This window comes from Anabrus simplex, chromosome 1, assembly GCF_040414725.1.
Source record: "Anabrus simplex isolate iqAnaSimp1 chromosome 1, ASM4041472v1, whole genome shotgun sequence".
NCBI classification, from domain to species: domain Eukaryota; kingdom Metazoa; phylum Arthropoda; class Insecta; order Orthoptera; family Tettigoniidae; genus Anabrus; species Anabrus simplex.
The window spans coordinates 1299136084-1299161332 of NC_090265.1; the positions used below are offsets into that span (position 1 = coordinate 1299136084).

The 25249-nt window shown below is 38.2% G+C and overlaps 1 protein-coding gene across 2 annotated transcripts in view; it reads right to left on the reverse strand.

Annotated features, from left to right (window-relative positions):
- LOC136858282 (protein fem-1 homolog CG6966) overlaps nucleotides 1-25249 on the reverse strand; it is a 186133-nt gene that overhangs the window by 41062 nt on the left and 119822 nt on the right. For both annotated transcript variants that reach the window (XM_067137704.2, XM_067137705.2), the window contains exon 3: nucleotides 17511-17711. In XM_067137704.2, the coding sequence (XP_066993805.1) occupies nucleotides 17511-17711 (201 nt within the window). The remainder of the gene's footprint in view (nucleotides 1-17510; nucleotides 17712-25249) is intronic.

The window sequence follows — 25249 nt, forward strand, 5'->3', positions numbered from 1 at the left end:
CGTAAGGATGTGTACCACGCTTAGATGACCGCTGCAAGTACACATTGGGGGGGGGGGGGGGTTTCACTCCTCAATATGTAAGAGTGTGTTACTATGTCATGGCCAATCCAAAGACGACACAATGCCACTGCTTCTCTTTGAGAAGCCCGAAGTGAAGTCTCCCATACCTTTGTAGTTCCTTTTATCACTTTCAGCTTATTTGGGAGAGGGGAGGCCTGCCATTCCATCTCCCAATGGGACATAACCAGATGTTTCTGCTGAGAGCGAATGTCACTGGCTGAAACCCTGTAAGGCAACAAGGGCAAGGTAACAGACTCCTTGGCAGCCTTATCAAATAACTCGTTTCGCTCTACATCCATGTGGCTTGGGAACCACATAAACGTAATTCCAGTGCCGGCATCCGAACACCCAGCCAGCAAGTCCTGGATTCGCTGCACCAGAGGGTGCCGAGGGAAACATGTATCTATAGATTATAGCGCGCTCAAGGAGTCTGTACACAGCAGAAAATGCCGGCGCTTATCGTACAGTGTGCACTGGAGAGCTTCACATTTGGCACAGAGCTCGGCATTGTACACACAACAGATTTTCAGTAGGGGAAAAAGAAACCTGTTATTGTCAACAATGAACACACAGCCTATTCCCACTTCTTCTGACCTCGAACCATCCGTGAAAACAACGACCGAATCAGGGTACCGGCCAACAACAGACGGGAAGAGTCTCCGATAAATGGAGGGGTCCGTGTTTTCCTTCGGGCCGGTGTGCAAATCTAGTGTGTGAGCATCCCGGATAGAAATCTCCAGGTGTACCAAGCGGTCATTAGTTGAGCGAGCAGCTCGAAAATCACACTGGTACTCGGACAGACGTTCCCTTTTCTCCAGGCACCATAGAAGTCAACAGTAGTTAAAATAGTTTATATTTAAGGTCCATCTTTTCAATACAAATTATACATGACATACATTCATATTAACATTCCGGGACTAGTTTCAACCTAAATCGTAGCTCATCATCAGCCATGAAGCAAATTATACAAATGTATCGAATAAAATGAACAATGTATCGACACGATGGTCTTAAAAAACTGTATGTACAATCAATAGAATTTTAAGGCTGGTTGAATAAAATAATTTCTATAAAAAGTTTAAGCAATGGAAGAAATAATAATAATAATAATAATAATAATAATAATAATAATAATAATAATAATAATAATAATAATATGAGAAATAAGGTAATGTTCAAGATTTCCGTTGCACTATGTTAAAGAGATCTTTTCAATAGAGGTTCCTAAAATGCTGGATTGCTGCTCTATGTTAAAAAGTTGTTTTTTATAGATATTCATAAAATGCTGGTCGTGGTTCACGCATAGAAATGCGATTGGATTTGGCTCTCCAAATACATCGTAGTCCGTTCAAAGTTCAAGTGATCCAAAGCCAAGGTGTCTTCTTAAGATATCAAAAGGTTTGAGTTGTGTACACAAAACTATACATTCAGTTCATGTGAATGCAATGAATGATGTTATAAAGGCTCTTCTGTTAAAGAATATTGAATGATGATGATTGTTGTACATGGAGGTCCAAATACATTAGTAGTATCTATAAGGTGGTGGGATTTCGCAGTTCAATGAGGACTGTAAAAATGCTATTTGTATAGATAATGGTTAAGAATAAAAAGAGTTATGATGTGGGGATATAATAAATGATACGTTGTATGGGAATCACCTTGTGCTGCAATGTGTGGATTGAAGTTGGATGTGAATAAAGGTTGAGGAGAGGAACATATCAGGTTCTACCAAGGTCTTTAGGGAGAGGTGCGGGAAGGGAAAAAAGAAGAGAGTAGGGTAGGAAGGAAAGGAAAGGAAAGGGGATTAAAGAGGGGCCGATAGATGCGGAAATATAGGCGATCGCCTGAGTAAGGTACTGTGAATAAAACGGAAAATCGGACTCTGACTGCTAGCTAAAGCGTCTCTGAAAGCATGAATGAGCAGGTCAAATAAAAATTTTGGTTTTTCGGAAATGTCATTCGGATTGTAATTTGAATTAAAATATTGGTCTAAATGTATGAAGCAGTTTTCAGTTATGTTAAGGAGGGGTCCTGTATGCATAATTTTGAGGATTTCCATATCCTGATTAATGTCAGTTAAACTTGTGATTGTAGTTATGCATGTGTTGTCCAACTGCTGAAAATTGATTATATTTCAGAGCATTGACATGTTCTAAGTACCATATATTAAAACTCCTTTCAGTCTGGCCAACATAAGAAAAATTACAGCTGTTGCATTTGATTCCATATATTCCTGATTTTGAAAAGTTATTAGTTTTATTAATAGAAGTAGAGTTATGTAAGATTGTTGCATTATTGTTGTTGTTGTTATTATTATTATTATTATTATTATTATTATTATTATTATTATTAGTTTTAAAGGCTATTTTTACATTATGTTTTTTAAAAACATTAGTGATTTTATAAATATCTTTATTGAACATGAAAGTAGAAAATAAAGAGACATTAGGTTTTTCTTTTTTTAAAGTAGTTACAGGGCAATGTCTGTATTTATTAATTATTCTTTCAATGAAAAAATTATTGTATCCATTAAGTTTTGCATTGTTGGATGCGCTTGAGAACGGTTGGCTGTTGAGAGAGCTCTTGCATTATTGTAGTGAAAACTTATTGAAATAGCTTAATTTTGTGTATATCTGATTCATTTAGTGCTGTTTATATAGTGGTGTTTAGTGCTTCTTGGTAGAAATTGGGAGTAGTAATAATTATTTAAATTTTGTAACAAGTAATTCAGTTGGTCTTCAGTAAATTACGTTTTCTAGGTTAAGTAGGCTAGCTAGGTGCACCTTGTTTCGAATTTAGGTTTAGGTAAAACTTTAGGTAACAATATTAACTTTAAAAATATTTGTAAATATCTGTAGATTCGTTGGTTGTACTTACAAAGGCAGATTATCATAAGGAATAGTACCGTAACTTCTGCAGCAACTTCTCCGGTATTTCGTATAGATATACGTTCAAACTATCGCGAAGGCAATAATTTACTACATTAAAAAACACGATACGCCTGTAAACTTCCATTTAAAAAGAAGTTAAAGAGATTACACGGTAATAGTTAACAGTCGTATTGTTATTGATTATTGTCGCTCCTCATATTCAAATATTGCATTGTTGCTACAGTCGTGAACAAAGGGTGTAGTGTAGTCAAGTAAATATAAATAAAAATCAGCTGACCTTGTATTCCATTCATTTGTACTTCTGAGTAGGTAGTTAGTATCCGTAATTTATATTTCGCTCCCTCGAACTTTCAGTATTTATGAGCGGTTAGCTAATAATAATAAAGTTCATATATCACAGTAATTGCAGTTCAAGTCCCTGGAGTAGTAGTAGTTTTGATAGAAACATTTGAGAAATTATTGTAGACAACCTCGTATTTTTCAGCAGGCCTAATTAAGGACACTTTCTTTTTTTTCTCCGTCCCGTGGAGTAGGGAAAATAATAGTAATCCACCAGCTGTAATAATCACATAACCACATTTCAGTAGAATTGTAGTGAAGATAAGGTATAATATATTAGATAGTATCTTGCCAGTTATATTAGTGTTTTTCTTCGTGTACGGCAATCCTTTTGATACTTAAGCATTTAACCAAACGCAGTGTAGTGTAGTGTAGATACATTGTAGTATAGATACAGTACATTTAGATAGTGCCGTATCTTGCGTGCTATATTCGTGTGTTATCTTTCGTGTATATCTATTAGACCTAATACTAATAATAATTTGTCTAAGCATTTAGCTTCGTTGGTAATCTTTGAGTACAGTAGTTCTTGCAAATTTCATTTCTGTTGTGCTTAGTAGTGACATACGGTATGGTACCGGTATCGTAATTAGGATACGTCTGAAAGTAGTTTAAAAATTACTGTAGTATACGAGTAATATCCTATTAGAATTTAGTGTGCTTATTTTATTATTGTAAAATATTTGTGTAGTACTGGTGTGGTAGAGGTATCCGTAGAAACTCTTACTAAAATATTGTTGAAATTAGGATAGGCTTAATTGCAGTTTGGAATTGTGTAGTTCTTGTGTATTACTTTCGATATTCAGTAATTAATAGCAGCTTTTATCCTGTTAGGGGTTGTAGGATAAAAAAATAAAAATAAAAAATAATAGAGCACGACTAAGTAGTATTGTAGTGTAGTTGTATATTAATTACCTTATTGTTGTGTACTATCCCAGACAATATATCCCTCCGTTCATTTATTTTTTTGCAAATAAGTTATTTTATTTTTTTAATTTAAAATTTTTCCAGCGTAAAGAATGGCTAAGGAGCGCGAGTGTACTTATTGTGGGTGTGGTGAGGCATTGAGGGGTATGAGGGAGGAGTTGGAAAGTTTGAGGGAGATAATTAGGATTCTCACAGAAGACGGGAAGGAAGATAGGACTCCCTCAAACAATGTACAGGTTACAGTAGGTGTACAAGAGGGAGGGGAAGGAAAGGGAGGAGTTGTAGAAGACAGGTGGTCTAATGTTCTAAGGGGAAGGAGATTGCAGGCCAAGGGCTCTATTCAGGATCAGAATTCAGGACAGGTGTCTGAGCGAAATCGGTACGAGTCACTCTAGGTAGAACAACAGAGGGAAGATGAGGGACAGGGAACTGTTGCTGAGATGCGTGGAAGTAGGAGGAAGGGAAAAGGTAGGAAAGGGAAATGTAGAGTAGAGGATAGGAAAAGACAGGTGGAACAGAGTCATGGGAAGGAGAAAAGGGAGGAGGAAGTAGCTTCTGCAGCTATCAGGAAAGATAGGGCTGACCAGGAGGGGAGGGGATCAAATGAGGTGGGTAGGGTTGAGGCTCTGGTCATGGGGGATTCCATCGTTAGACACGTGGGGAAAGTGTGTGGAGGAAAGGGAACCAGGGTAGAATGTTATCCAGGAATTAGGTTGAGGCAGATGTTGAGGAAAGTAGAAGAGAGGGAGGAGGGGAAGGCGAAGGTGGTAGTGTTTCACGCTGGTACCAACAACGTAAGGCAAGCTGATATAAGTACCAACATAGTTGGAGATGTGTGGGATCTGGTAAATGCAGCACGGGTGAAGTTTAAGAAAGCGGAGATTGTTATTAGTGGAATACTGTGTAGGAGGGATACTGACTGGAGGGTGATTGGGGATTTAAATGAGACTATGGAGTGGGTATGTGGGAAACTGGGAGTGAAATTTCTAGATCCTAATGGGTGGGTAGGAGAAAGGGATCTGCGCTCGGATGGCCTTCATTTAAACCGCAGTGGTACGTTTAAGTTAGGAAATTTGTTTGGAAGGGTAATAGGGAGGTACATTCACGGAAACGGGATGGCCTAGGGAGCGGTGATAAGGGAACAGGGAACTGGAAATCAAGTAGGGATGACATAAAATTGTTAAGTGTTGAACTGTAGAAGTATTGTAAAGAAAGGAATAGAATTAAGTAATTTAATAGATATATATTTACCAGATATTGTAATAGGAGTTGAATCATGGCTGAGAAATGATATAATGGATGCAGAAATTTTCTCACGGCACTGGAGTGTGTATCGTAGAGATAGGATAGGAAAGGTGGGAGGGGGAGTTTTCATTCTGGTGAAAGAAGAATTTGTAAGCTACGAAAAAGTTAAAGATGAGACACATGAAATTCTAGGTGTAAGGCTCATTTCTAAAGATAATAGGCAACTCGATATATTTGGAGTGTACAGATCGGGAAAGGGTAGCACTGATGCAGATTCGGAATTATTTGACAGGATAGTCAGCTATGTGGGAAACGACATGGAAAGAAATGTGATTGTAGCGGAAGATCTGAATTTGCCAGATGTCAATTGGGAAGGAAATGCGAACGACAGGAAGCATGACCAACAAATGGCAAATAAGTTAATATGGGAAGGACAGCTGATTCAGAAGTGATGGAACCAACCAGAGGGAAAAATATTTTGGATGTGGTGCTGATAAAACCAGATGAGCTCTATAGGGAAACTGAAGTACAGTAGAGTCTCGATTATCCGACCTAAACGGGGCCTGGAGTACGTCGGATCACCGAAAATGTCGGATAATACAGAATAACTTTGAAAATGAACTAAAACGAACACGAAGGCTATACTGTATTACTATGTTTTACGGTACTCTATTTATTGACTTACCAATTCAATTGTACAGTACATGCAGTACTGAACGAAAACATTCCAAATGTCTTACGAAAAGAAACTTGTCAAAAATATCTGCTTGCCTGCTGATTCACGTTTTCTTGGTGCGAGATCCCGCCATCGACGATATCCTTCACTGTGAGTCATCGTTTTCTCCTTTTGTTCTGCAATGCCTCTTTCTTCTTCATCATCATCCTCATTTACTTTAGCATTCACAAAAGCAATAAAATCAGGGTCAGTTAGTTCAAACAGCTGATCTTGTGCACACCACTTACATCTTGAGTCTCACAGCCAGGAATGCAATTCAGTAAGGGAACAATGTTTTCCATGTCTTCTTGTACCACCTCCTCTCGATGTTCATCCTCACTCAACAATATGTTCCAAGACTTTCTAATGTCATTGTTCCAACTTCTTCCCATGACTGCGCTATCCAGTATGCCACGTCGTTCATGTTGTTTCGTGTTAACTTTTCTATCATGTCGTTGCCATTGTCTATTTTCTCTATCAGGAATGAAAGGAGTTTCCGCCGATATTTCCTCTTCAATGTTTCCAGCACACCTTGGTCCATTGGCTGGCACAATGACGTCACGTTAGGAGGGAGGAACAGGAACATTAACAGAAATGTTTTTAAATGTCCTAGGCTTCTTTGCTTTGCCGATCATAAGCAATTTTGTTTTTAAGTTCCCAGTAATATTACTACAGGCAAGAATAGTAACTCTTTCCTAACTACACTTGTAGCCAGGTGCAGACATCTTGGCTTGGGCTGCGAGAGTTTTGATGGAAGCATCTTGAAATTCAGCCCAGTCTCATCACAATTAAAAATCTGATCACCGGTTCATCTTACAGCAAGATTTATTTTTTGAAATTCCCTTTTAAATTTCACAACCTCATCGGATTTAGCTGACAATTTTTCTACACAGATATTAAGCTGCCTAATGCCGGACCGTTTTTCGCACCGATCGAGCCACCCAGCACTGGCAGTAAAATTAGGTCCCCTTCATTAAACTCCTTCTGGAAATACAACGCCATTTATTGCAGAATGGGTCCAGATATTGACAGGCCTTTTTCCCGGTTTTGAGTGAACCAAAGAAATAGTGTTTCACTTAATTTTTCGTACTCACATTTTTCATTGTTTTTCTAATTTTCAGTGCATCACTTGTTGCTCTGGTAGAGCACCACCTTTCAATTTCTTCCCTCTTATGTTTCCAGTCTCCCACTATAACACGTCCAACACCATAATCTGAAGCTATTTTTGAAGGGTTTCCGCTTTGTCCAGTCTCTTTAACCCACTCAACTTGTCTTTCACAGAAACAGTCACTTTCTTCCCTTTACTCGCCATACTCACAGAGGAGATGAAAACTATAACATCCGCACCCAACCAATACTACACTGAACAATGACTCGCTGCACCTGTCCTTGAGAAAAACCTGGTCCTACCGCATGACTGCCAGTGCTTGTCCCACGGTCGCATCCTCCACATCGGGTGTCCCAGAAATGCCTCCACCTAAAGTTCAAATTCAGCCTATCAATGTCGGATAACACGGAATGTCGGATAAGCGAAGGTCGGTTGAGCGAGACTCTACTGTAATAGATGGTATTAGTGATCATGAAGCTGTTTTTGTGGTAGTTAAAAATAAATGTGATAGAAAGGAAGGTCTTAAAAGTAGGACTGTTAGGCAGTACCATATGGCTGAAAAAGCAGGTATGAGGCAGTTTCTAAAAAGTAACTATGATCGGTGGAAAACGGTAAATAAAAATGTAAACAGATTCTGGGATGGGTTTAAAGAAATTGTTGAGGAATGCGAAAACAGGTTTGTACCTTTAAGGGTGGTAAGGAATGGTAAAGACCCACCTTATTATAATAGAGAAATAAAGAGACTAAGAAGGAGGTGCAGACTGGAAAGAAATTGAGTTAGAAATGGCTGTGGAAGTAAGGAGAAATTGAAGGAACTTACTAGAAAATTGAATCTAGCAAAGAAGGCAGCTAAGGATAACATGATGGCAAGCATAATTGGCAGTCATACAAATTTTAGTGAAAAATGGAAGGGTATGTATAGGTATTTTAAGGCAGAAACAGGTTCCAAGAAGGACATTCCAGGAATAATTAATGAACAAGGGGAGTGTGTATGTGAGGATCTTCAAAAGGCAGAAGTATTCAGTCAGCAGTATGTAAAGATTGTTGGTTACAAGGATAATGTCGAGATAGAGGAAGAGACTAAGGCCAAAGAAGTAATAAAATTTACGTATGATAACAATGACATTTACAATAAGACACAAAAGTTGAAAATTAGAAAAGCGGCTGGAATCGATCAGATTTCTGGGGATATACTAAAGACAATGGGTTGGGATATAGTACCATATCTGAAGTACTTATTTGATTATTGTTTGGCCGAAGGAGCTATACCAGATGAATGGAGAGTTGCTATAGTAGCCCCTGTGTATAAAGGAAAGGGTGATAGACATAAAGCTGAAAATTACAGGCCAGTAAGTTTGACATGCATTGTATGTAAGCATTGGGAAGGCATTCTTTCTGATTATATTAGACATATTTGTGAAATTAATAACTGGTTCGATAGAAGGCAATTCGGTTTTAGGAAATTATTCCACTGAAGCTCAACTTGTAGGATTCCAGCAAGATATAGCAGATATCTTGGATTCTGGAGGTCAAATGGACTGTATCGCGATTGACATGTCTAAAGCATTTGATAGGGTGGATCATGGGAGACTACTGGCAAAAATTAGTGCAATTGGACTAGACAAAAGAGTGACTGAATGGGTTGCTATATTTCTAGAAAATACATCTCAGAGAGTTAGAGTAGGTGAAGCTTTGTCTGACCCTGTAATGGTTGAGAGGGGAGTTCCTCAGGGCAGTGTTATCGGACCTTTATGTTTTCTTATATATATAAATGATATGAGTAAAGGAGTGGAATCGGAGGTAAGGCTTTTTGCGGATGATGTTATTCTCTATAGAGCGATAAATAAGTTACAAGATTGTGAGCAACTGCAACGTGACCTCGAAAATATTGTGAGATGGACAGCAGGCAATGGTATGTTGATAAACGGGGCTAAAAGTCAGGTTGTGAGTTTTACAAATAGGAAAAGTCCTCTCAGTTTTAATTACTGCGTTGATGGGGTGAAAGTTCCTTTTGGGGATCATTGTAAGTATCTAGGTGTTAATATAAGGAAAGATCTTCGTTGGGGTAATCACATAAATGGGATTGTAAATAAAAGGTACAGATCTCTGCACATGGTTATGAGGGTGTTTAGGGGTTGTAGTAAGGATGTAAAGGAGATGGCATTTAAGTCTCTGGTAAGGCCCCAACTACAGTATAGTTCCAGTGTATGGGACCCTCACCAGGATTACCTGATTCAAGAACTGGAAAAAATCCAAAGAAAAGCAGCTCGATTTGTTCTGGGTGATTTCCGACAAAAGAGTAGCGTTACAAAAATGTTGCAATGTTTGGGTTGGGAAGAATTGAGAGAAAGAAGAGCTGCTCGACTAAGTGGTATGTTCCGAGCTGTCAGCGGAGAGATGGCATGGAATGACATTAGTAGACGAATAAGTTTGAATGGCGTTTATAAAAGTAGGAAAGATCACAATATGAAGATAAAGTTGGAATTCAAGAGGACAAACTGGGGCAAATATTCATTTATAGGAAGGGGAGTTAGGGATTGGAATAACTTACCAAGGGAGATGTTCAATAAATTTCCAATTTCTTTGAAATCATTTAGGAAAAGGCATTTAGGAAAGCAACAGATAGGGAATCTGCCACCTGGACAACTGCCCTAAATGCAGATCAGTATTGATTGATTGATTGATTGAACTTTCAGCAATACTTGGTTAGCTGCTGCTGCTGCTGCTGCTTCTACTCTTTATCTTCAAGACAATCTTACTGTACAAGCTCCCCTTTTCTTTGATACTGTTGTAACAATTTGCACTTATCCTATTATGCATTCTCTAGTCAAAATTCCCTCCTCCCTCTAATTCTCTTATGCTTTGGGAGTTTTATACTTTGTGCTTTTTATAAATAGAAAATGTTATGTATTTTAGGGGTTAACACTTCCGTCGAGGGAAAATCTGTTCTGATTGCAAAATAATTTCTTTTGTATCATAGACCATCCAACTTAGGTTCATCAAGTTGTTAATCCTAAAATCTTTTGGGTGTTTTTTTTTAATATTCAAATATGATTAGTTTGCATACAAAAATATTCCTATATGCACCTGAAACTCTCTTTTCCAAATCTTGGAATATTTTTATGAGTGCTTGGACACTCAATTTGGTTGTGATAAATTACTATGCCCCTTTTATCTTAATATCTGTAAATCAAAACAATGAAGATTATAGTTTATTCACTTAGGCTTATGAGGTAGGACATATTAATCATTCCCAGATCTGTGATTAGATCCTTGCTTTGTAGCTGAACTTTGATGTTATTGAATTTTGAATGAGATTCAAATAATTATATTTAAATTATATCACGTGGAACCTTTTTTCACTATTGTATTCATTTCTTCCTTTAGTCAACCATATTATCCTTATCTCCCTAATTGTTTATTTTTACATTTATATGTCCCACGGCATACTCTAACTATGGGAACCACTCGCTTCCAGCAAAAGGGTTTAAGGTTAGGCTCAACATACCCTGCTGTGATGTCATTTGTATTCGAACAGAGACATAGATCATTTTATAAATTCTCTTCTATTTCCGTAAATTGGGTTTGGTGACATATGGAATAGACACGTTAGCATATCCTGTGTTCAAGTTTATATATTTAAGTCACTTTGAAACGGCCAAAATATTTTAGGTTAAAAAGTGTGGTCATCACGACTTTAATATTATAGGGATAGGTCATAGTATATATATTTCTTTATAGATCTTTCTCAGTCATCATAAATGATATGAACTTATGTTTGTCTCTCTTGGTAATATTTATACTTAAGAGTTCTGAAAAAAAAAATTAAAAAAAAATTAACCTTAATAATCCTTATAATTATAAATTGGAATATGCTTCTGGATGGTCACATGACACACAACATTAGTAAATGTCACAGGTGAAATTTTACATGCAGCTGTGAGCTTGTATCTGGGAGATAGTGGGTTCGAATCCCACTGTCTGCAGCCCTGATAATGGTTTTCTGTGGTTTCCCATTTTCACACCAGGCAAATGCTGGGGCTGTACCTTAATTATGGCCATGGCCGTTTCCTTCCTATCGTCGCCATAAGACCTATCTGTGTCGGTGTGACGTAAAGCCAATTGCAAAAAAAAGTTTTGCATGAGAAGTGGAAATGATGGTAAATAAACTCCATTGTCATAAAGCAGCAGGAACAGATGAAATTAGCTCTGAAATGATGAGATATAGTGGGAAGGCAGGGATGAAATGGCTTCATAGAGTAATAACATTAGCAAAGAGTGTTAGTAGGGTACCTTCTGGCTCAACAAAAGCAGTAATTGTGCCCATCTATAAACATGGGAACAGGAAGGACGGGCACAACTATTGAGGTACCTGAGTATACCAGGCAAGGTGTTCACTGGCATTTTAGAAGGGACGGTGCAATCAGTGGTTGAGAGGAAGTGGGAAGAAAACTAGTGTGGTTTCAGACCACAGAAGGGCTGTCAGCATCAGATTTTCAGAATGCATCAGGTAACTGAAATATGCTAAAGAGGAATAAACAGTTATGTTCGTGTTTTGTAGATGTCGAGAAGGCATATGATAGAGTACCGAGGGAAAAGATCCTTGCCGTACTGGGGGACTATGGAATAAAGGGCAGATTATTATTATTATTATTATTATTATTATTATTATTATTATTATTATTAGGTTCGTTATGACCCCTGAGGATCACGAGTGACTTGTTCGGTACGTCTTCTTTCTTCCCAATACCTCTTCATTCTCTCACTCCTCCTCTTTCTCTCAGCTTCCGTGATCTGAATCTGGATCCTGGTGTCTGTCCATCTGTGACCTTCCACGAGCTTTTTGTGTTTGGACCTATCCTGTACTGTCATCAGTGGATATTTTTCCTTTATGCCAATAGTCTCCCAATCTTCTCTGACTTCCTTCATCCACTTATTTCCAGTTAAGCAGGTTGCATTCCATATCTTCTTCGTCAGCCTACTGTCATCCATCCTCACGAGATGTTCAACAAATCCTAACCTTCTCTTTCTTATCACACTCGAGATTGGTTCTATACTCGCATATAGTTCCTGCCTTGATCTGTGTACCCAGATTTCACCTTGTTTTTTGGTGCCCCATATATGTCTCAAGATTCTTCTTTCCTCCTTCACTAATTGTATGCAAGCTCTCTTGCCCAATGTCAGTGTTTCAGTTGCATATAATGCAGCATTCCTGATGGTTATCATGTAGTGTCGCAGTTTGGCGTTCCTCGAGAGGTTCTTCTTTCCATATGTAGTCATGGCTGCATATCGTAGTTTCAGCAGCAGTTGAGCTCTGTCTGTGGTACTTTTGTTGCTTTGTACTTTACCCGTGATGTTCTCGCCTAGGTACCGGAAGCTGTCGACTCTCTCTACCACTTGGCCTTTTACATTCCAATCGGTCTTCGTATTCAGTACCTTTGGAAGATAGGAAACTTAAAAGGGTCCACCTTTTCAATACAATAAATTCAGTACCTTTGTCTTGTTGTAGGCTATTTTCTGCTAGATTTGCTAGTGCCAACTTTGCGTCTTCTTCCTTCTCATGTAACAACACCATATCATCTGCAAAGGTAAGGCAATCCACTATGACATTGTTTTTGATCTTATATCCAATCTGTACACCTTCAGTTCCTATGGTTCTATTCAACTGTCTCCACTGCTTCACCACTTCATCCAAAACTAGGTTAAATAATACTGGCGACAGACCATCCCCTTGTCAGACTCCTGTCTTAATTTCAAAGCTGTCTGACAACATACTCCGGTATCTTACTCTAGCAGTTGTATCCTTCAATGTTTCCCCCACCAATCCATGTGTCGCAGAATCCAATCCTCTGTCGCATAGGATGTTCAGTAGTGTGTTCCTGTCTCTTGAATCGTAGGCTTTTGCGAAGTCTACAAATGTAACTATTGTGTCTTTTCCTTTCCTGTGTCTGTGTTCTATGATTCTCTTGAGTCCAAAGATCTGTTCTACGCAGTTTCTCCTTTTCCGGAAACCACCCTGGTATTCTCCTATGGTCGATTCAAGCTGTGCTTCCACTCTGTTCAGCAATAATCTCGAGAGTATCTTGTACCCAATATTTAGCAGTGAGATACCTCTGTAGTTATCCAGTATTCTTTTGTCTCCTTTCTTATGTACTGGTATAATTATAGCTTCTTTCCAGTCGCTAGGTATCTTCTTTTTTATCCAGATGTCCATTATTATTCTGTACATGCTTTCTTCCATTGCAGGATCACCCCATTTGATCTCCTCGGCGCATACACCATCATTACCTGCCGCTTTGTTGTTCTCGAGATCCTTGATTGCCTTCACAACTTCTGTTCTGGTGGGTGCTCGTCCTTGGTTGATGTCTCTACTATACTGTAGAGTAATACTCCCTGTGGATGCTTCTGTGTTCAGTAGATCTTTGAAATATCTTGCCATTTCCTCGCATACATCTTTTTCTCCTATTTTCAACTCACCATCTTGTCCTTTCACAAAAGGTTCTCTCACCTCATAACCCTTTATCCTGCTCTTCATCTCCTTAAAGAAGGATCGTGATTTGTTTTTCTTAAACGCATGATCAGCTTCTTCCAGCCTCTCATTCCACCTTTTCCTTCTGGCATTCCTGATCGTCTTGGCAGCCATCTTTCTCACTGTCTCGAAAGTTGACAGGTCCTCTTCCTTCTTGGTAGTCTGCCACCTTACCCACATCTTCCTCCTGTACTCTATCGCCTCTTCACATTCTTCTGTCCACCGCTCGTGCTTCCTTCTCTTGTTATTAGTGGCCAATCGTTTGGATTCTTCTCTAACCTTATCCTTTAAGTTTACTCTCCACCGTCAGGTTCTTCATGTACTGATCTTGGTTTTTGTTCAGCAGTGGGCTGCAGTGAGAATTGACGGTAGGAGAAGTTATTGGTTAATGGTATTTACATGGGTTAGATAAGACTGTAGCCATTCACATTTGTTGTTTATAGTTTGCATAGACCTACTGAAAGGTATTAACTAGCAGGATTCAGTTACATGAAAATATAATAAACAGTTTAGCCTATGCTGACAACTTGGTCTTAATGGCAGGTTGTGCCCAAAGCCTGCAGTCTAATATCTTGGAACTTGAAAATATGAATATGGTATGAAAATTAGCCTTTCAAAGATGAAACTGATGTCAGTGGGTAAGAAATCCAAAACAATTCAATGTCAGATTGAGGATGCAAAGCTGGAACAGGTAGGTAATTTCAGGTATTTAGGATATGTATTCTCCCAGGTTGGTGGTATAGTGAGATTGAATCAAGGTGCGGTAAAGCTTATGTAGTGAGCTCGCAGTTGCAATCAACAGTATTCTGTAAGAATGAAGTCAGCTCCCGGACGAAACTATCTTTACATCGGTCTGTTTTCAGACCAACTTTGCTTTACGAGAGCAAAAGCTGGGTGGACTCCGGATATCTTACTCATAAGCTAGAAGTAACAGACATGAAAGTAGCAAGAATGATTGCTGATACAAACAGTTGGGAACAATGGCATGAGGGTACTCAAAATTAGGAGAAAGGGTGTTAGGAACAAACTCAAAGGATGAAGTTGTACACATAAACCGGCTTCGGTGGGGGAGGGTCATGTGAGGAGAATGGAGGAGGATAGATTACCTAGGAGAATAATGGACTCTGTTATGGAGGGTAAGAGAAGTAGCGGGAGAATGATGGTTAGACTCTGTTTCTAACTATTTAAAGATGAAAGGTATAGAATTAAGAGAGGCCACAGAACTAGTTACAAATAGAGGATTGTGGAGGCGTTTAGTAAATTCACAGAGGCTTGCAGACTGAATGCTGAAAGGCATTCAGTCTATAATGAAGAGGTAGGTATGTACAGTCCGCGCACCTTTTAGCGATATTTCTTTTTGCTGGGGTGAGGCATAAGGAGGAAGCTCTCCCGGTTCTGGTAATACTGCCAACTGAGTGGAAATGAAATCTGATAATATGATCGATCGATATGAATTTTCTAAACCTTTATTATCTTAAGCCAACAGCTGTGTCATACATGCATTATATAACATTTCACGATGCGAATCTTGTTCCTAGCATGAATTCTATAGTTTGGCCTTGCTGTGTAAACAACAACAGTACTAGTACATAAAGTGTATGCCAGATGTCGCACAGCAATGCATAAGCAATTCATAGTTTGTGTTTGAAAGGTTGCCAATACGAATCTCAAAGATACCTGAGGTCGACCGATTCAGCACTAGGGTGTCCATGTATCGCTAAAAGGTGCGCGTACTGTATGTATGTATGTATGTATGTATGTATGCATAAATAGAGTAAGTACATGATTCCATCATCAAATTTTGCTGTTTGGTAAAAACCTGATACCTGATGACACAATAAAAATGCTTGGCATTCATATTTACAGCAATTTACAAATGGAACAAGCACATGGAGGAAATAAGGTGCAAAGCATACACAGGCTTGGGATTTACCCACAAATTTTTACTGGGAGCTAGAAAGAAAGCAATTTACACAGCTCATTTGACATTAGTATGATCAATATTATTGTACTACTATCTTGCTGGCACCCCTCTACCGTAGAAAACGTGGTGAAACTAGGGGGTGTTCAACACCGACCAGAACGACTAATTGCTTAACACAGTCATTTAAATACAGTCACTGTACCCTCATAACATCTCTCTGTAAATGAACAGATATTGCTTCTCTAAGAAACTCCCCAACAGGTAACATTCATATCAACCCTTTCAACTGCTCGCAGCTGAATTACCATTCCGCTCGAACAGGTCGAGGTGTGTCCCTTTTCCCTCCACTTGCAAGAACAGCATCTTATCGAAGTGATTTCTTTATTTGTTCTGCTCGGCTTTGGAATGAACTCACACCACAGTAAAAAGAACTTCCTACCAAATAATTTTATAGATAACTAAAGAGAATGCATATTTTCAAAATCTTCTGTACATAACATAATTTTCTATTTGTGTGAATGATCAGTATGCGTGAGAGGGCAGATGAATGTTTATGTGATCGTGAATGTGTGAGACTGAGTTGGCTAGCTGGAATGTACGTGAGCATTCATGTGTGTAATTGAAATTATTTAGAACTGTAATTTTAAACTGTAATGGAGGCACCTTCATGTACATGGAGCTGTGCCCTTTCTCCATTCACAAACTCAAAATTGTATCAACAATTAGTGGAAAATAATTTGCAATGTCTCTCCTTTGTACATCAGATGTTTCGTCAACTGACACCCGAATGGGACCATCACCGATTTCCAAATGAGTAGAGTTGATTTTCATATTATATGTCGGACACTGTTCCCGACTGTAGATTGAACTGACAGATTTACGTGTATATTTTTCAAGAAACTTGCACAGCACTGGAATTTTAATTTCCAAATAGGGATGTCAGCACAAACCATAGTACAGCAAAAATCCCTTGCGAACTGAGATTTCAGAAGGATTCAAACCTCTGCCTTCCTGGTGGGAAGCCAGCAGCTAAGCCACTGAGCTAATCATGCCCCCACCCCCAAATCTTGTCTGATAGAGTTCATGGGTTAAAGATTAAAGGTATAGAACTAAGTGAGGCCACAGACCTAGTTGTGTCTGTCTGTTAGGTCATCAGCCCAGAGGTTGGTTGGATCCTCAAATAGCACCATCAAGGGTTATGCGGTTATAAGGAAACCCCAAAAACCAATGGTAGCACCAAAATGAGGCGCACAAAAAGAGGATTGTGGCAGATTTAGTAAATTCACAGAGAGAGAGAGAGATATGAAGGCATACAGAAGTGAGTTATCAAAACATATTAACAATATGTTAAAAAATAATTTAAAAATAAATCACATGGAACATAGTATCTAAAATAGATCATTAACGTGGTTATCTTTTAAATTGTATGGAGTTGCCCATGTTTTCCACTTAATTTTCATATCATAGTTTATGACACAGTACATAACACAAGAAATGTTTTCTTTTTCACCCAATAAACTGATGAAGCTTGTGATCAACCTCATAAAACAAATCTCAAAATCCCTGTAGGAGCAATTCTTCCTTGAGTTAAGAACATATTGTTCTTAATAAAAAGAATTTAAAAAAGGTTGTAGGTGATGGTTTAGATAATGGTAAACCAACTTGAAGATATTGGTACAAGACAAAAAAGGGCTGTAGATGATGGTTAAGATAATGGTGAACCAGCAAGAAAATAATTATTGGCACAACAGTGATGTTTTATATAATTTTACCTGCTCCATGATCCACCAGGAATTTGACAATTTCAAAATGTCCATCAAAACATGCTGCTCGAAGCGGTGTAGAGTTGGTACGTGTTGTACTATTAACATTCGCACCATGCCGCACTAACAAACGGACAACTGGAAGATGTCCTGCAGCTGCTGCACACCATAACGGAGGTGCACCTTCAATGGTCTCACCATCAAATACAACTGCAAATAACACAAAATTTTAATTAGAAATAGGAGGGCAATCCATAATTAATTACAACAGACAGACAATTGCTCGACATGCCCATTTTAACAAAGGTTATATTCAGTGGTAGAGGATATTCTTTTTTCGTTTCATCCTCCACTGTAGGCTAAAGTTACATGGGTAGTAGCAGATGTCTTACTTCAAGCATTTATTTCTGCATTCAAGTGTCAAGTCTCTGAGGAAAATTGTTCACAAAAGAATATTAGACATCAACTGACAGAACAACCTGCGAGTTCCACAGCATTATCAATTGTCTAGTCATCACTTTGACAGTGCATTGAGAGTTATAGGGTACTGAGGTTCTATGGTTGATCAGTTGTTCACTAACTAACATTTCTCCTGTAAATGTTGGGTGCAACTTAAAAAGATATAAAGTTAACAAATACTACCATGGCACTACTTCAGCCTACAGATGATGTAGGGAAGGCTATAGACAGAAGACAAGTGACAATTCTAGTTCTTCTTGACAGTATTTTGATTCTGTTAAAACATATGTGCTATTTTCTAAATTATACAAACACTTTCTCTCTCAGAGAACAGTCTCCTGTGGATGAAGTATCTTCACAAACGTCAGCAGCGTGTAAAATGTACTTCTAACGGATATTCATCCTGGTGAACCCCAAGGTGAACGACCTCTTCTTTTCTTCTTTATTTATATAAACGATATCACTTCATCAGTTCACAGCTGCAGACACCACTTATACGCAATATAGAATTTTACTTACATTGCAAACCAGAAGGACTGCCTGAAGCATTTGAGACTTTTAACAAAGATTTTAAAGAAATCTGTAACAGGATAAACTTGCAGGGACTTTGACTAAACTACGCAAAATCTCAATCATAATATCACACCTGGAAATTCATTCCACAATCAATAATAATGTCTCTCTTCCAAAATTATACCTGCAGGAGTCACCACTTGAATACCTTGAATCACAAGTAATTAATCTCATGATTGTTCCGTATTGAAGATAACAATAAGTAAGATTCTATTAGAATAAAATTTATTGTAGCCGTCTATTCAATACAATTCACCATTTGTGGTGATTAAATTCTAAGTGATTTGTATACATTACATAGGTACACGTTTCGCCCTGTTTTTGAGCATCTTCAGCCTATTGTCAATTTTAAGATCAAAACCCAGGTCTTGTCTGAGTCAAACATTTGGAACCAATATATACAAATATGACCTTATACTAGGAATCTTCCTATTTTTTTTACAAATAAAAAAAGGGGGCCTTACTTTTGGTGGACCAAACCTACAATAAAGAAATTAATCGTAACAACGTCATTGACAACAAAAATCCGTTATATGAGTTAACTCCAAAGCTGATCCATACTGTAAATCATAATAAGGTTCCTATTATTTTCCAACCACAGCACTTAAATGTTCCAATTACCACACCTAATCTTAGACCCACCCACACCAGTTTGGGCAACACCTCCTTAGCAATAACATGTGCACAAAGCACATTCCACTCCCTTTCCCCCTCTCTACGCTCTACCCATCCGCTACCTCATCAGTATTTCACAAGAAGTGGAAAGATCAGTCGTTCAGACGCAACAGGAACAAGTGGATCCTGCTAACATCAGACTGAAAGTGTAAGTTCAACCACAATCGTGGGATATACAATATTATTAACGCGGGTTAGAACATTCGTAATTCTAAATTTCTTTTTCTTCTATTTATTACAGACAATATACATTAACAATCCCATGGCAGAACAATGAAACACCGATAACATTAGTCTAAAAAGCAACCAAGTAACACTTAATAGAGGAACAGCTAACTATTAAATGACATTGGATAACGTACTCCAACATACACAAAGTTTAATCCACAAAAATTGCTTAATTCCTTATAATAGTAACAACCTACTATGCTTCTTTCCTCACGGGATATTTCAAGCTTTAGAAGAATGACAACAAACTATGGTTCCTATTTTGTTGCTGTCAAACGAATGGCATAGGTGAACAAAAAGAACCTTGGATGAACATACTTTCTACAAACTACCAGCCTAACGATTCATCCATAGATGAAGAGATCCAATTGTTGCTTTGTACAGTTTGTAAATTGTTAGAAAATTTTAAATGTATTCATGTAACGAATTTTGTTTTTAATTGAAGTTGCACCCTTTTTATTTGTAAAAAATAGGAAGATTCTTAGTATAAGGTCATATTCGTATATATTGGTTCCAAATATTTAACTCAGACAAGACCTGGGTTTTGACCTTAAGATTGACAATAGGCTGAAGATGCCCAAAAACAGGGCAAAACATGTACCTATGTAGTGTATACAAGTCACTTAGGATTTAATCACCACAAACAGTGAATTGTATTGAATAGGTGGATACAATAAATTTTATTCTAATAGAATCTTACCTTGAATCAGTCAAAGATCTCGGGATAATCCTAGATAAACAACTTCCTCACACAAAACCCATTACGAGTATTTCCAGAAACAACTTCCTCACACAAAACACATTACGAGTATTTCTGGAAACATATTTTCAGCTCTAAACCAGATACAGAGATTCAGCAAGATTTTTTCTCGGCGGTTGAAAGAGCGGCTTGTCTGTACTTTAGCGTTACCTTATTTTGACTATTGTGATTACACTGGCAGAAAAAAATATCCGAACACCAAGAAGGGGTTGTGCTAGATTAATAAACATTGGTAGAAGTGTTTATACATCTGAAAGATGACAATGATTCAAATTTCCTGCAAATCACATTAGCGTGGCACTAGTAGTGGCTCCATGATGTTGCACATCAGGTTTGCTTTAAATACGGGCTGTACTGCATCCGACAGGGGCATGATCCAAGGACCTTTGTTTAAGACTGGTCATTTAAATTGCAGACGCAATGCTATTTGTGGAGAGGAATATCAATATCACTGAGACCGATAAAATAAGTCTAGAAAATTTATTCTACAGAATTATATTATTTGCGATCTATTGTGCAATATCTTTCTCTGTCCAGCGGGGAGCCCACAGCAGAGTCGAGCCTGTGTAGTCTTGGGTGGGGCTGCAATCGGTGGTTCAGCGTGACATAACTTGAGAGGTCATCCCTACCTCGCAACCAAGAAAGTGAGGGGAGGCAAACTTTTTTGAAACGAAATATGGGAGCCATCTTCAACTCCGCCTAGCCAACTTGATTGTTTAGTGAAAATTAATAAAATCTGAATTCTGGAGTCGTCTTCTGATTTAAAAGAGATAACTATAATTGGGGCATCTATTTAGAGTGTCTAATGTCCTCTTACTTGATAACTTTCGGATGGAGAAAGAATACTGTGTTATTTCTGCATGGAAAAGTACCAGGGGCCATCTGGTTACTGTCATGACACCTCCTTGATGCGGGAATTCACCCTAGTGTGGAAGGGGAAGCAGGAAAAACTTTAATTACAAGAGATCCTATGAAGAATAATTGTACGGAGATGTCTCAATCACATCAGGTGAATACTAGTAATTTGATGGTTTGTACTATTTAACCTCTAGTGGGCCGTGGATAGGCCATATGCAGATTTGGAGTGGGGAAAATTGCCTTCTTGTAAAAAGCAATGCCGAAGGGGCAGCTATTCATTCGGGACTCTCAGCTCACCAAGGGCAAAGCTATGTTTAGCTGAGCTCCTATTAATCCTTTGTTCTGTGACTTCAAAAACTTAAAATTCCAATGCAATACAGTAATTCGTGTGAATACTGCATAGAGTTGATGTACGGGGCGCTAGTAATTAAACTTTTAAAAACTGTGACGTGTCGCGAACACTCAGTTCAAATTGTAATAATATTATTATTATTATTATTATTATTACCGCATGACTCTGTCGGGTAGTAATAAATAAATAGTGGCTGAGAGGTACAAGGAATTCTATACCGAACCACGCATTACAAAGTACTAATCCAAAATCGTGGCCGGACGCCCACGTTGAATGCAATTAAACATATTGTGAAAATAAATAGTGACGTGCTCTGTGCTCAGGATACTGCAAGCGACTTCATCGATCAAGAACCATGGACTTCCGGCTTCAAGGTGAAATGGAGCTACCAGTGATCACCTTGGTGCCAATGGGTCAGCAGTAAAACCTCAACATGGACCGCCCTAGCTGACCAAGGTGTCGTCAGATGATAGAGATGAGTATTATTCATATTCAAATGGCATGGTTAGAAGGGACGGGAATTATTTATCATAAGCTGACACTATAATGTTAGGGATGTAATTTTATTTGAATGTAGAAGTGCCAGAGATGAGCACATAGTTTTTATTTCTTATTTAATTAATAACAGGTCTGAGTGATTTAATTGTAAATAGGGGAAACTATAGTCTGAGAGATTGCATGCGGTAGAAGATTTACTTATTTACTTCATTTTGGGAAACTTGTAGTCAGTCAATGCGTCAGGAGACCAGTAGTTTAGTAGATTCAGGGACTGATAATTTAAGGTAGGTTGTAGTTCACCCAGTATTGATAATTTCATGAGTGGTAAGTAATATAATTAAGCTACGTGAGGTGCCAGAGTTAGGAGAGATGTCTATAGGACTGATATCCCTTACACCTCCATTGAAATATTTAGCTAGGGAGTGTTTCAATTTAAAATGGGTTGTTTTGATCAGTTTATGTACAATTTAATTATGATTTAAGTACCATGTGACAATTTAATTATGGTATAAATACGAGTTAATTAGCGTGTGAATATTTAAGGATGATTTGATTACCACGTGACAATTTAATTACGGTGTGATTATGAGTTAATTAGCATGTGAATATTTAATTATGAGTTGATTACTATGTGACAATTTAATTATAAAGTAATTATGTGTTAACCATAAATTAATGGGGGTTTGATTATGAGTTAATTATCGTTTATTTAATTACGTTCTAATTATGGGGAAGATTCTGTGCGATGGTTTAATGATTTAATTACCAGGTAAATCACGTAAGGAAGTCAGTGGACAGCCGAAATCAATAATAATAATAATAATAATAATAATAATAATAATAATAATAATAATAATAATAGATACTTAAATCATAATTAAATTGTACATAAACTGATCAAAACAACCCATTTTAAATTGAAACACTCCCTAGCTAAATATTTCAATGGAGGTGTAAGGGATATCAGTCCTATAGACATCTCTCCTAACTCTGGCACCTCACGTAGCTTAATTATATTACTTACCACTCATGAAATTATTATTATTATTATTATTATTATTATTATTATTATTATTATTATTATTATTATTATTATTATTATTATTATTATGCAAAAGTTAGTATTATAAGACCGGTGTCGTGATGTGAGATAGGTAGATTTGAAGTCATGGGTTGGCCATGAGAAACATATGTGTTGAATTGAAGTTATTTATTTGATGTCGATGTGGTTTGACAAATGAGGATTAGATCACAGTATTATAGAGAATGTACCCGGGACGAGGTTTTTTTAAGAAATGGTTTGTTATGCCTGTGAAGGCCAAGGCTAATGACCACCCGATGTGGGGGTGGAAACGCTTGACCGTGCGCCAAATGAGTTCTTTTTTGTGTGTGTCTCGCCTCTAAGAGAGGGAGCTTTTGCTGTGAAGGCAGGCCTGAATCGAAAGGCTTAGAGCTAGAAATATTCAACACGCTAGAATAATGTATTCGCTAATAAATGACACGGAAATTGGTACTAATATTTGTTAGATTATTATTATTATTATTATTATTATTATTATTTATTTGATTACAATTTAGCTAGGGTTTTCAGTGCCACATATTCAATTCTGGGGTCTTCAGTTCAGTCCTCTACGTAGGTATTGGTATTCAACAGTGCTGGAATGAAGGATGTATACCTCGCGTGTTTATTGTACATAATGTGTGATTCTTTATGTTGTTCTATGTAATATGTTGGGACTGTGATTAGCGTCGGTGATGGCTATGTCCCATCGGCACGGCGAATTGTATTCTAGTGAGGGTTGGTTCAAACCCAGGTGTTTGATCACTCAGACCCGTTGCGCGATTGTCAATGTTTTTTGTCAATAATGTGAGATAGCTTCAGTATTTATGGTAAATGTTTCCATTCACGCTGCATCATGACATATCGCTTCGCGATAAATAATACTTGGATCTATCATACAAGACTACAAGTCCATAAATGATCCACAACAAATGTCAATAAATAATGTACTTCATTTGTGTATTTATGCGTCATCCCCACAGTCATCAGGATTTAATAAACCTTTTGCATTAACTTATACTTTAATGGAATGTGTTCTCATTATAGTTAGATATGCCCCGTTTCTCCTACCCTGTATGCCGCTAAGTTAATTTAAGATATGCGCCTATTTATTTTACCCAGTAACGCCCTGTAGATTTCTCGCCGGAGCCACTTTTTGGGTAGGGGGCGGGTACAGTACTGTGTGAGAGCGTTAGTTACCTGTCAGATTGGACGGAGTGACTGTGAGTGGAACAAGAATGCCTTTACGATGACGAAGAGGCCAGTATCAACAGCTCACTGTGGTTGAAAAAAGCTGTATAATAGGGCTAAGTGAAGAGGAATTTTCCTTCTGCACTACTGCAGAACGACTTGGCAGGAATGTCTCCACTGTGCATGCGTGCTGGCAGCAGGGATCACTAGAAGGTACGCTCGCAAGAAGACCGGGCTACGGACGTCCCCATGGCAACACAGAGAGGGAAGACTGCCGTATTCGGTGTATGGCTGTGGCAAGTGGACTACAGCAACAATTCAAGCGGCAGTTGGTACCATAGTGGCACAACGAACTGTTCGAAATCGGTTACTGAAGGATTGGTCCGAGCCAAACGCCCTGCAGCGTGCATTCGACTTACCCCAAACCACCAGCATCTGCGACTTCAGTGGTGTCAAGCAAGAGCTCACTGGAGGATAGAGTGGAGGTCCGTTGTGTTTTCCGATGAAAGGCGGTTCTGCTTTGGTGCAAGTGATGGCTGTGTGTTGGTGTGTGTGCGGCGTCGACACACTGGACCTACATCGGGAGTTCTAGTCTGGGGAGCAATTTCCTATGACAGCAGGAGCACTCTCATGGTTATCCCACACACCCTACTGCAGATGTGTATTCAACGTCAAGAATTTCATTGTTGGGTCCGTATTAAATCGAGATTCACAAAGCAATAAATTGAAGTATGGGAGTCCACCCATTCAATACAAATTATGTAGGAGTTTTAAATCACCACATTATTATTTATTACATCGGACCGGTTTTGATATAATGAATGCCATCATCATAATACATCCTATAATTAAAAAGTACTAACGAGGGAAGTACCCCAGCTCGAACGGCTAAAACCGACTGGAAGTGCGCTTAACATACGAAGATATGTCTGTTCTACTACCCATCAAGGGCATTTATCTGTAAAACCCCGCATTAGTGTACAATCAATGTTTGATGGCGTACATAGATTGCAGAACCTACCATGCAACAAGCACTTCGGACCCTTATAGAAACAAGAAACAGATGTGGTGCAGTATCATCTGGCAAAAGGTTG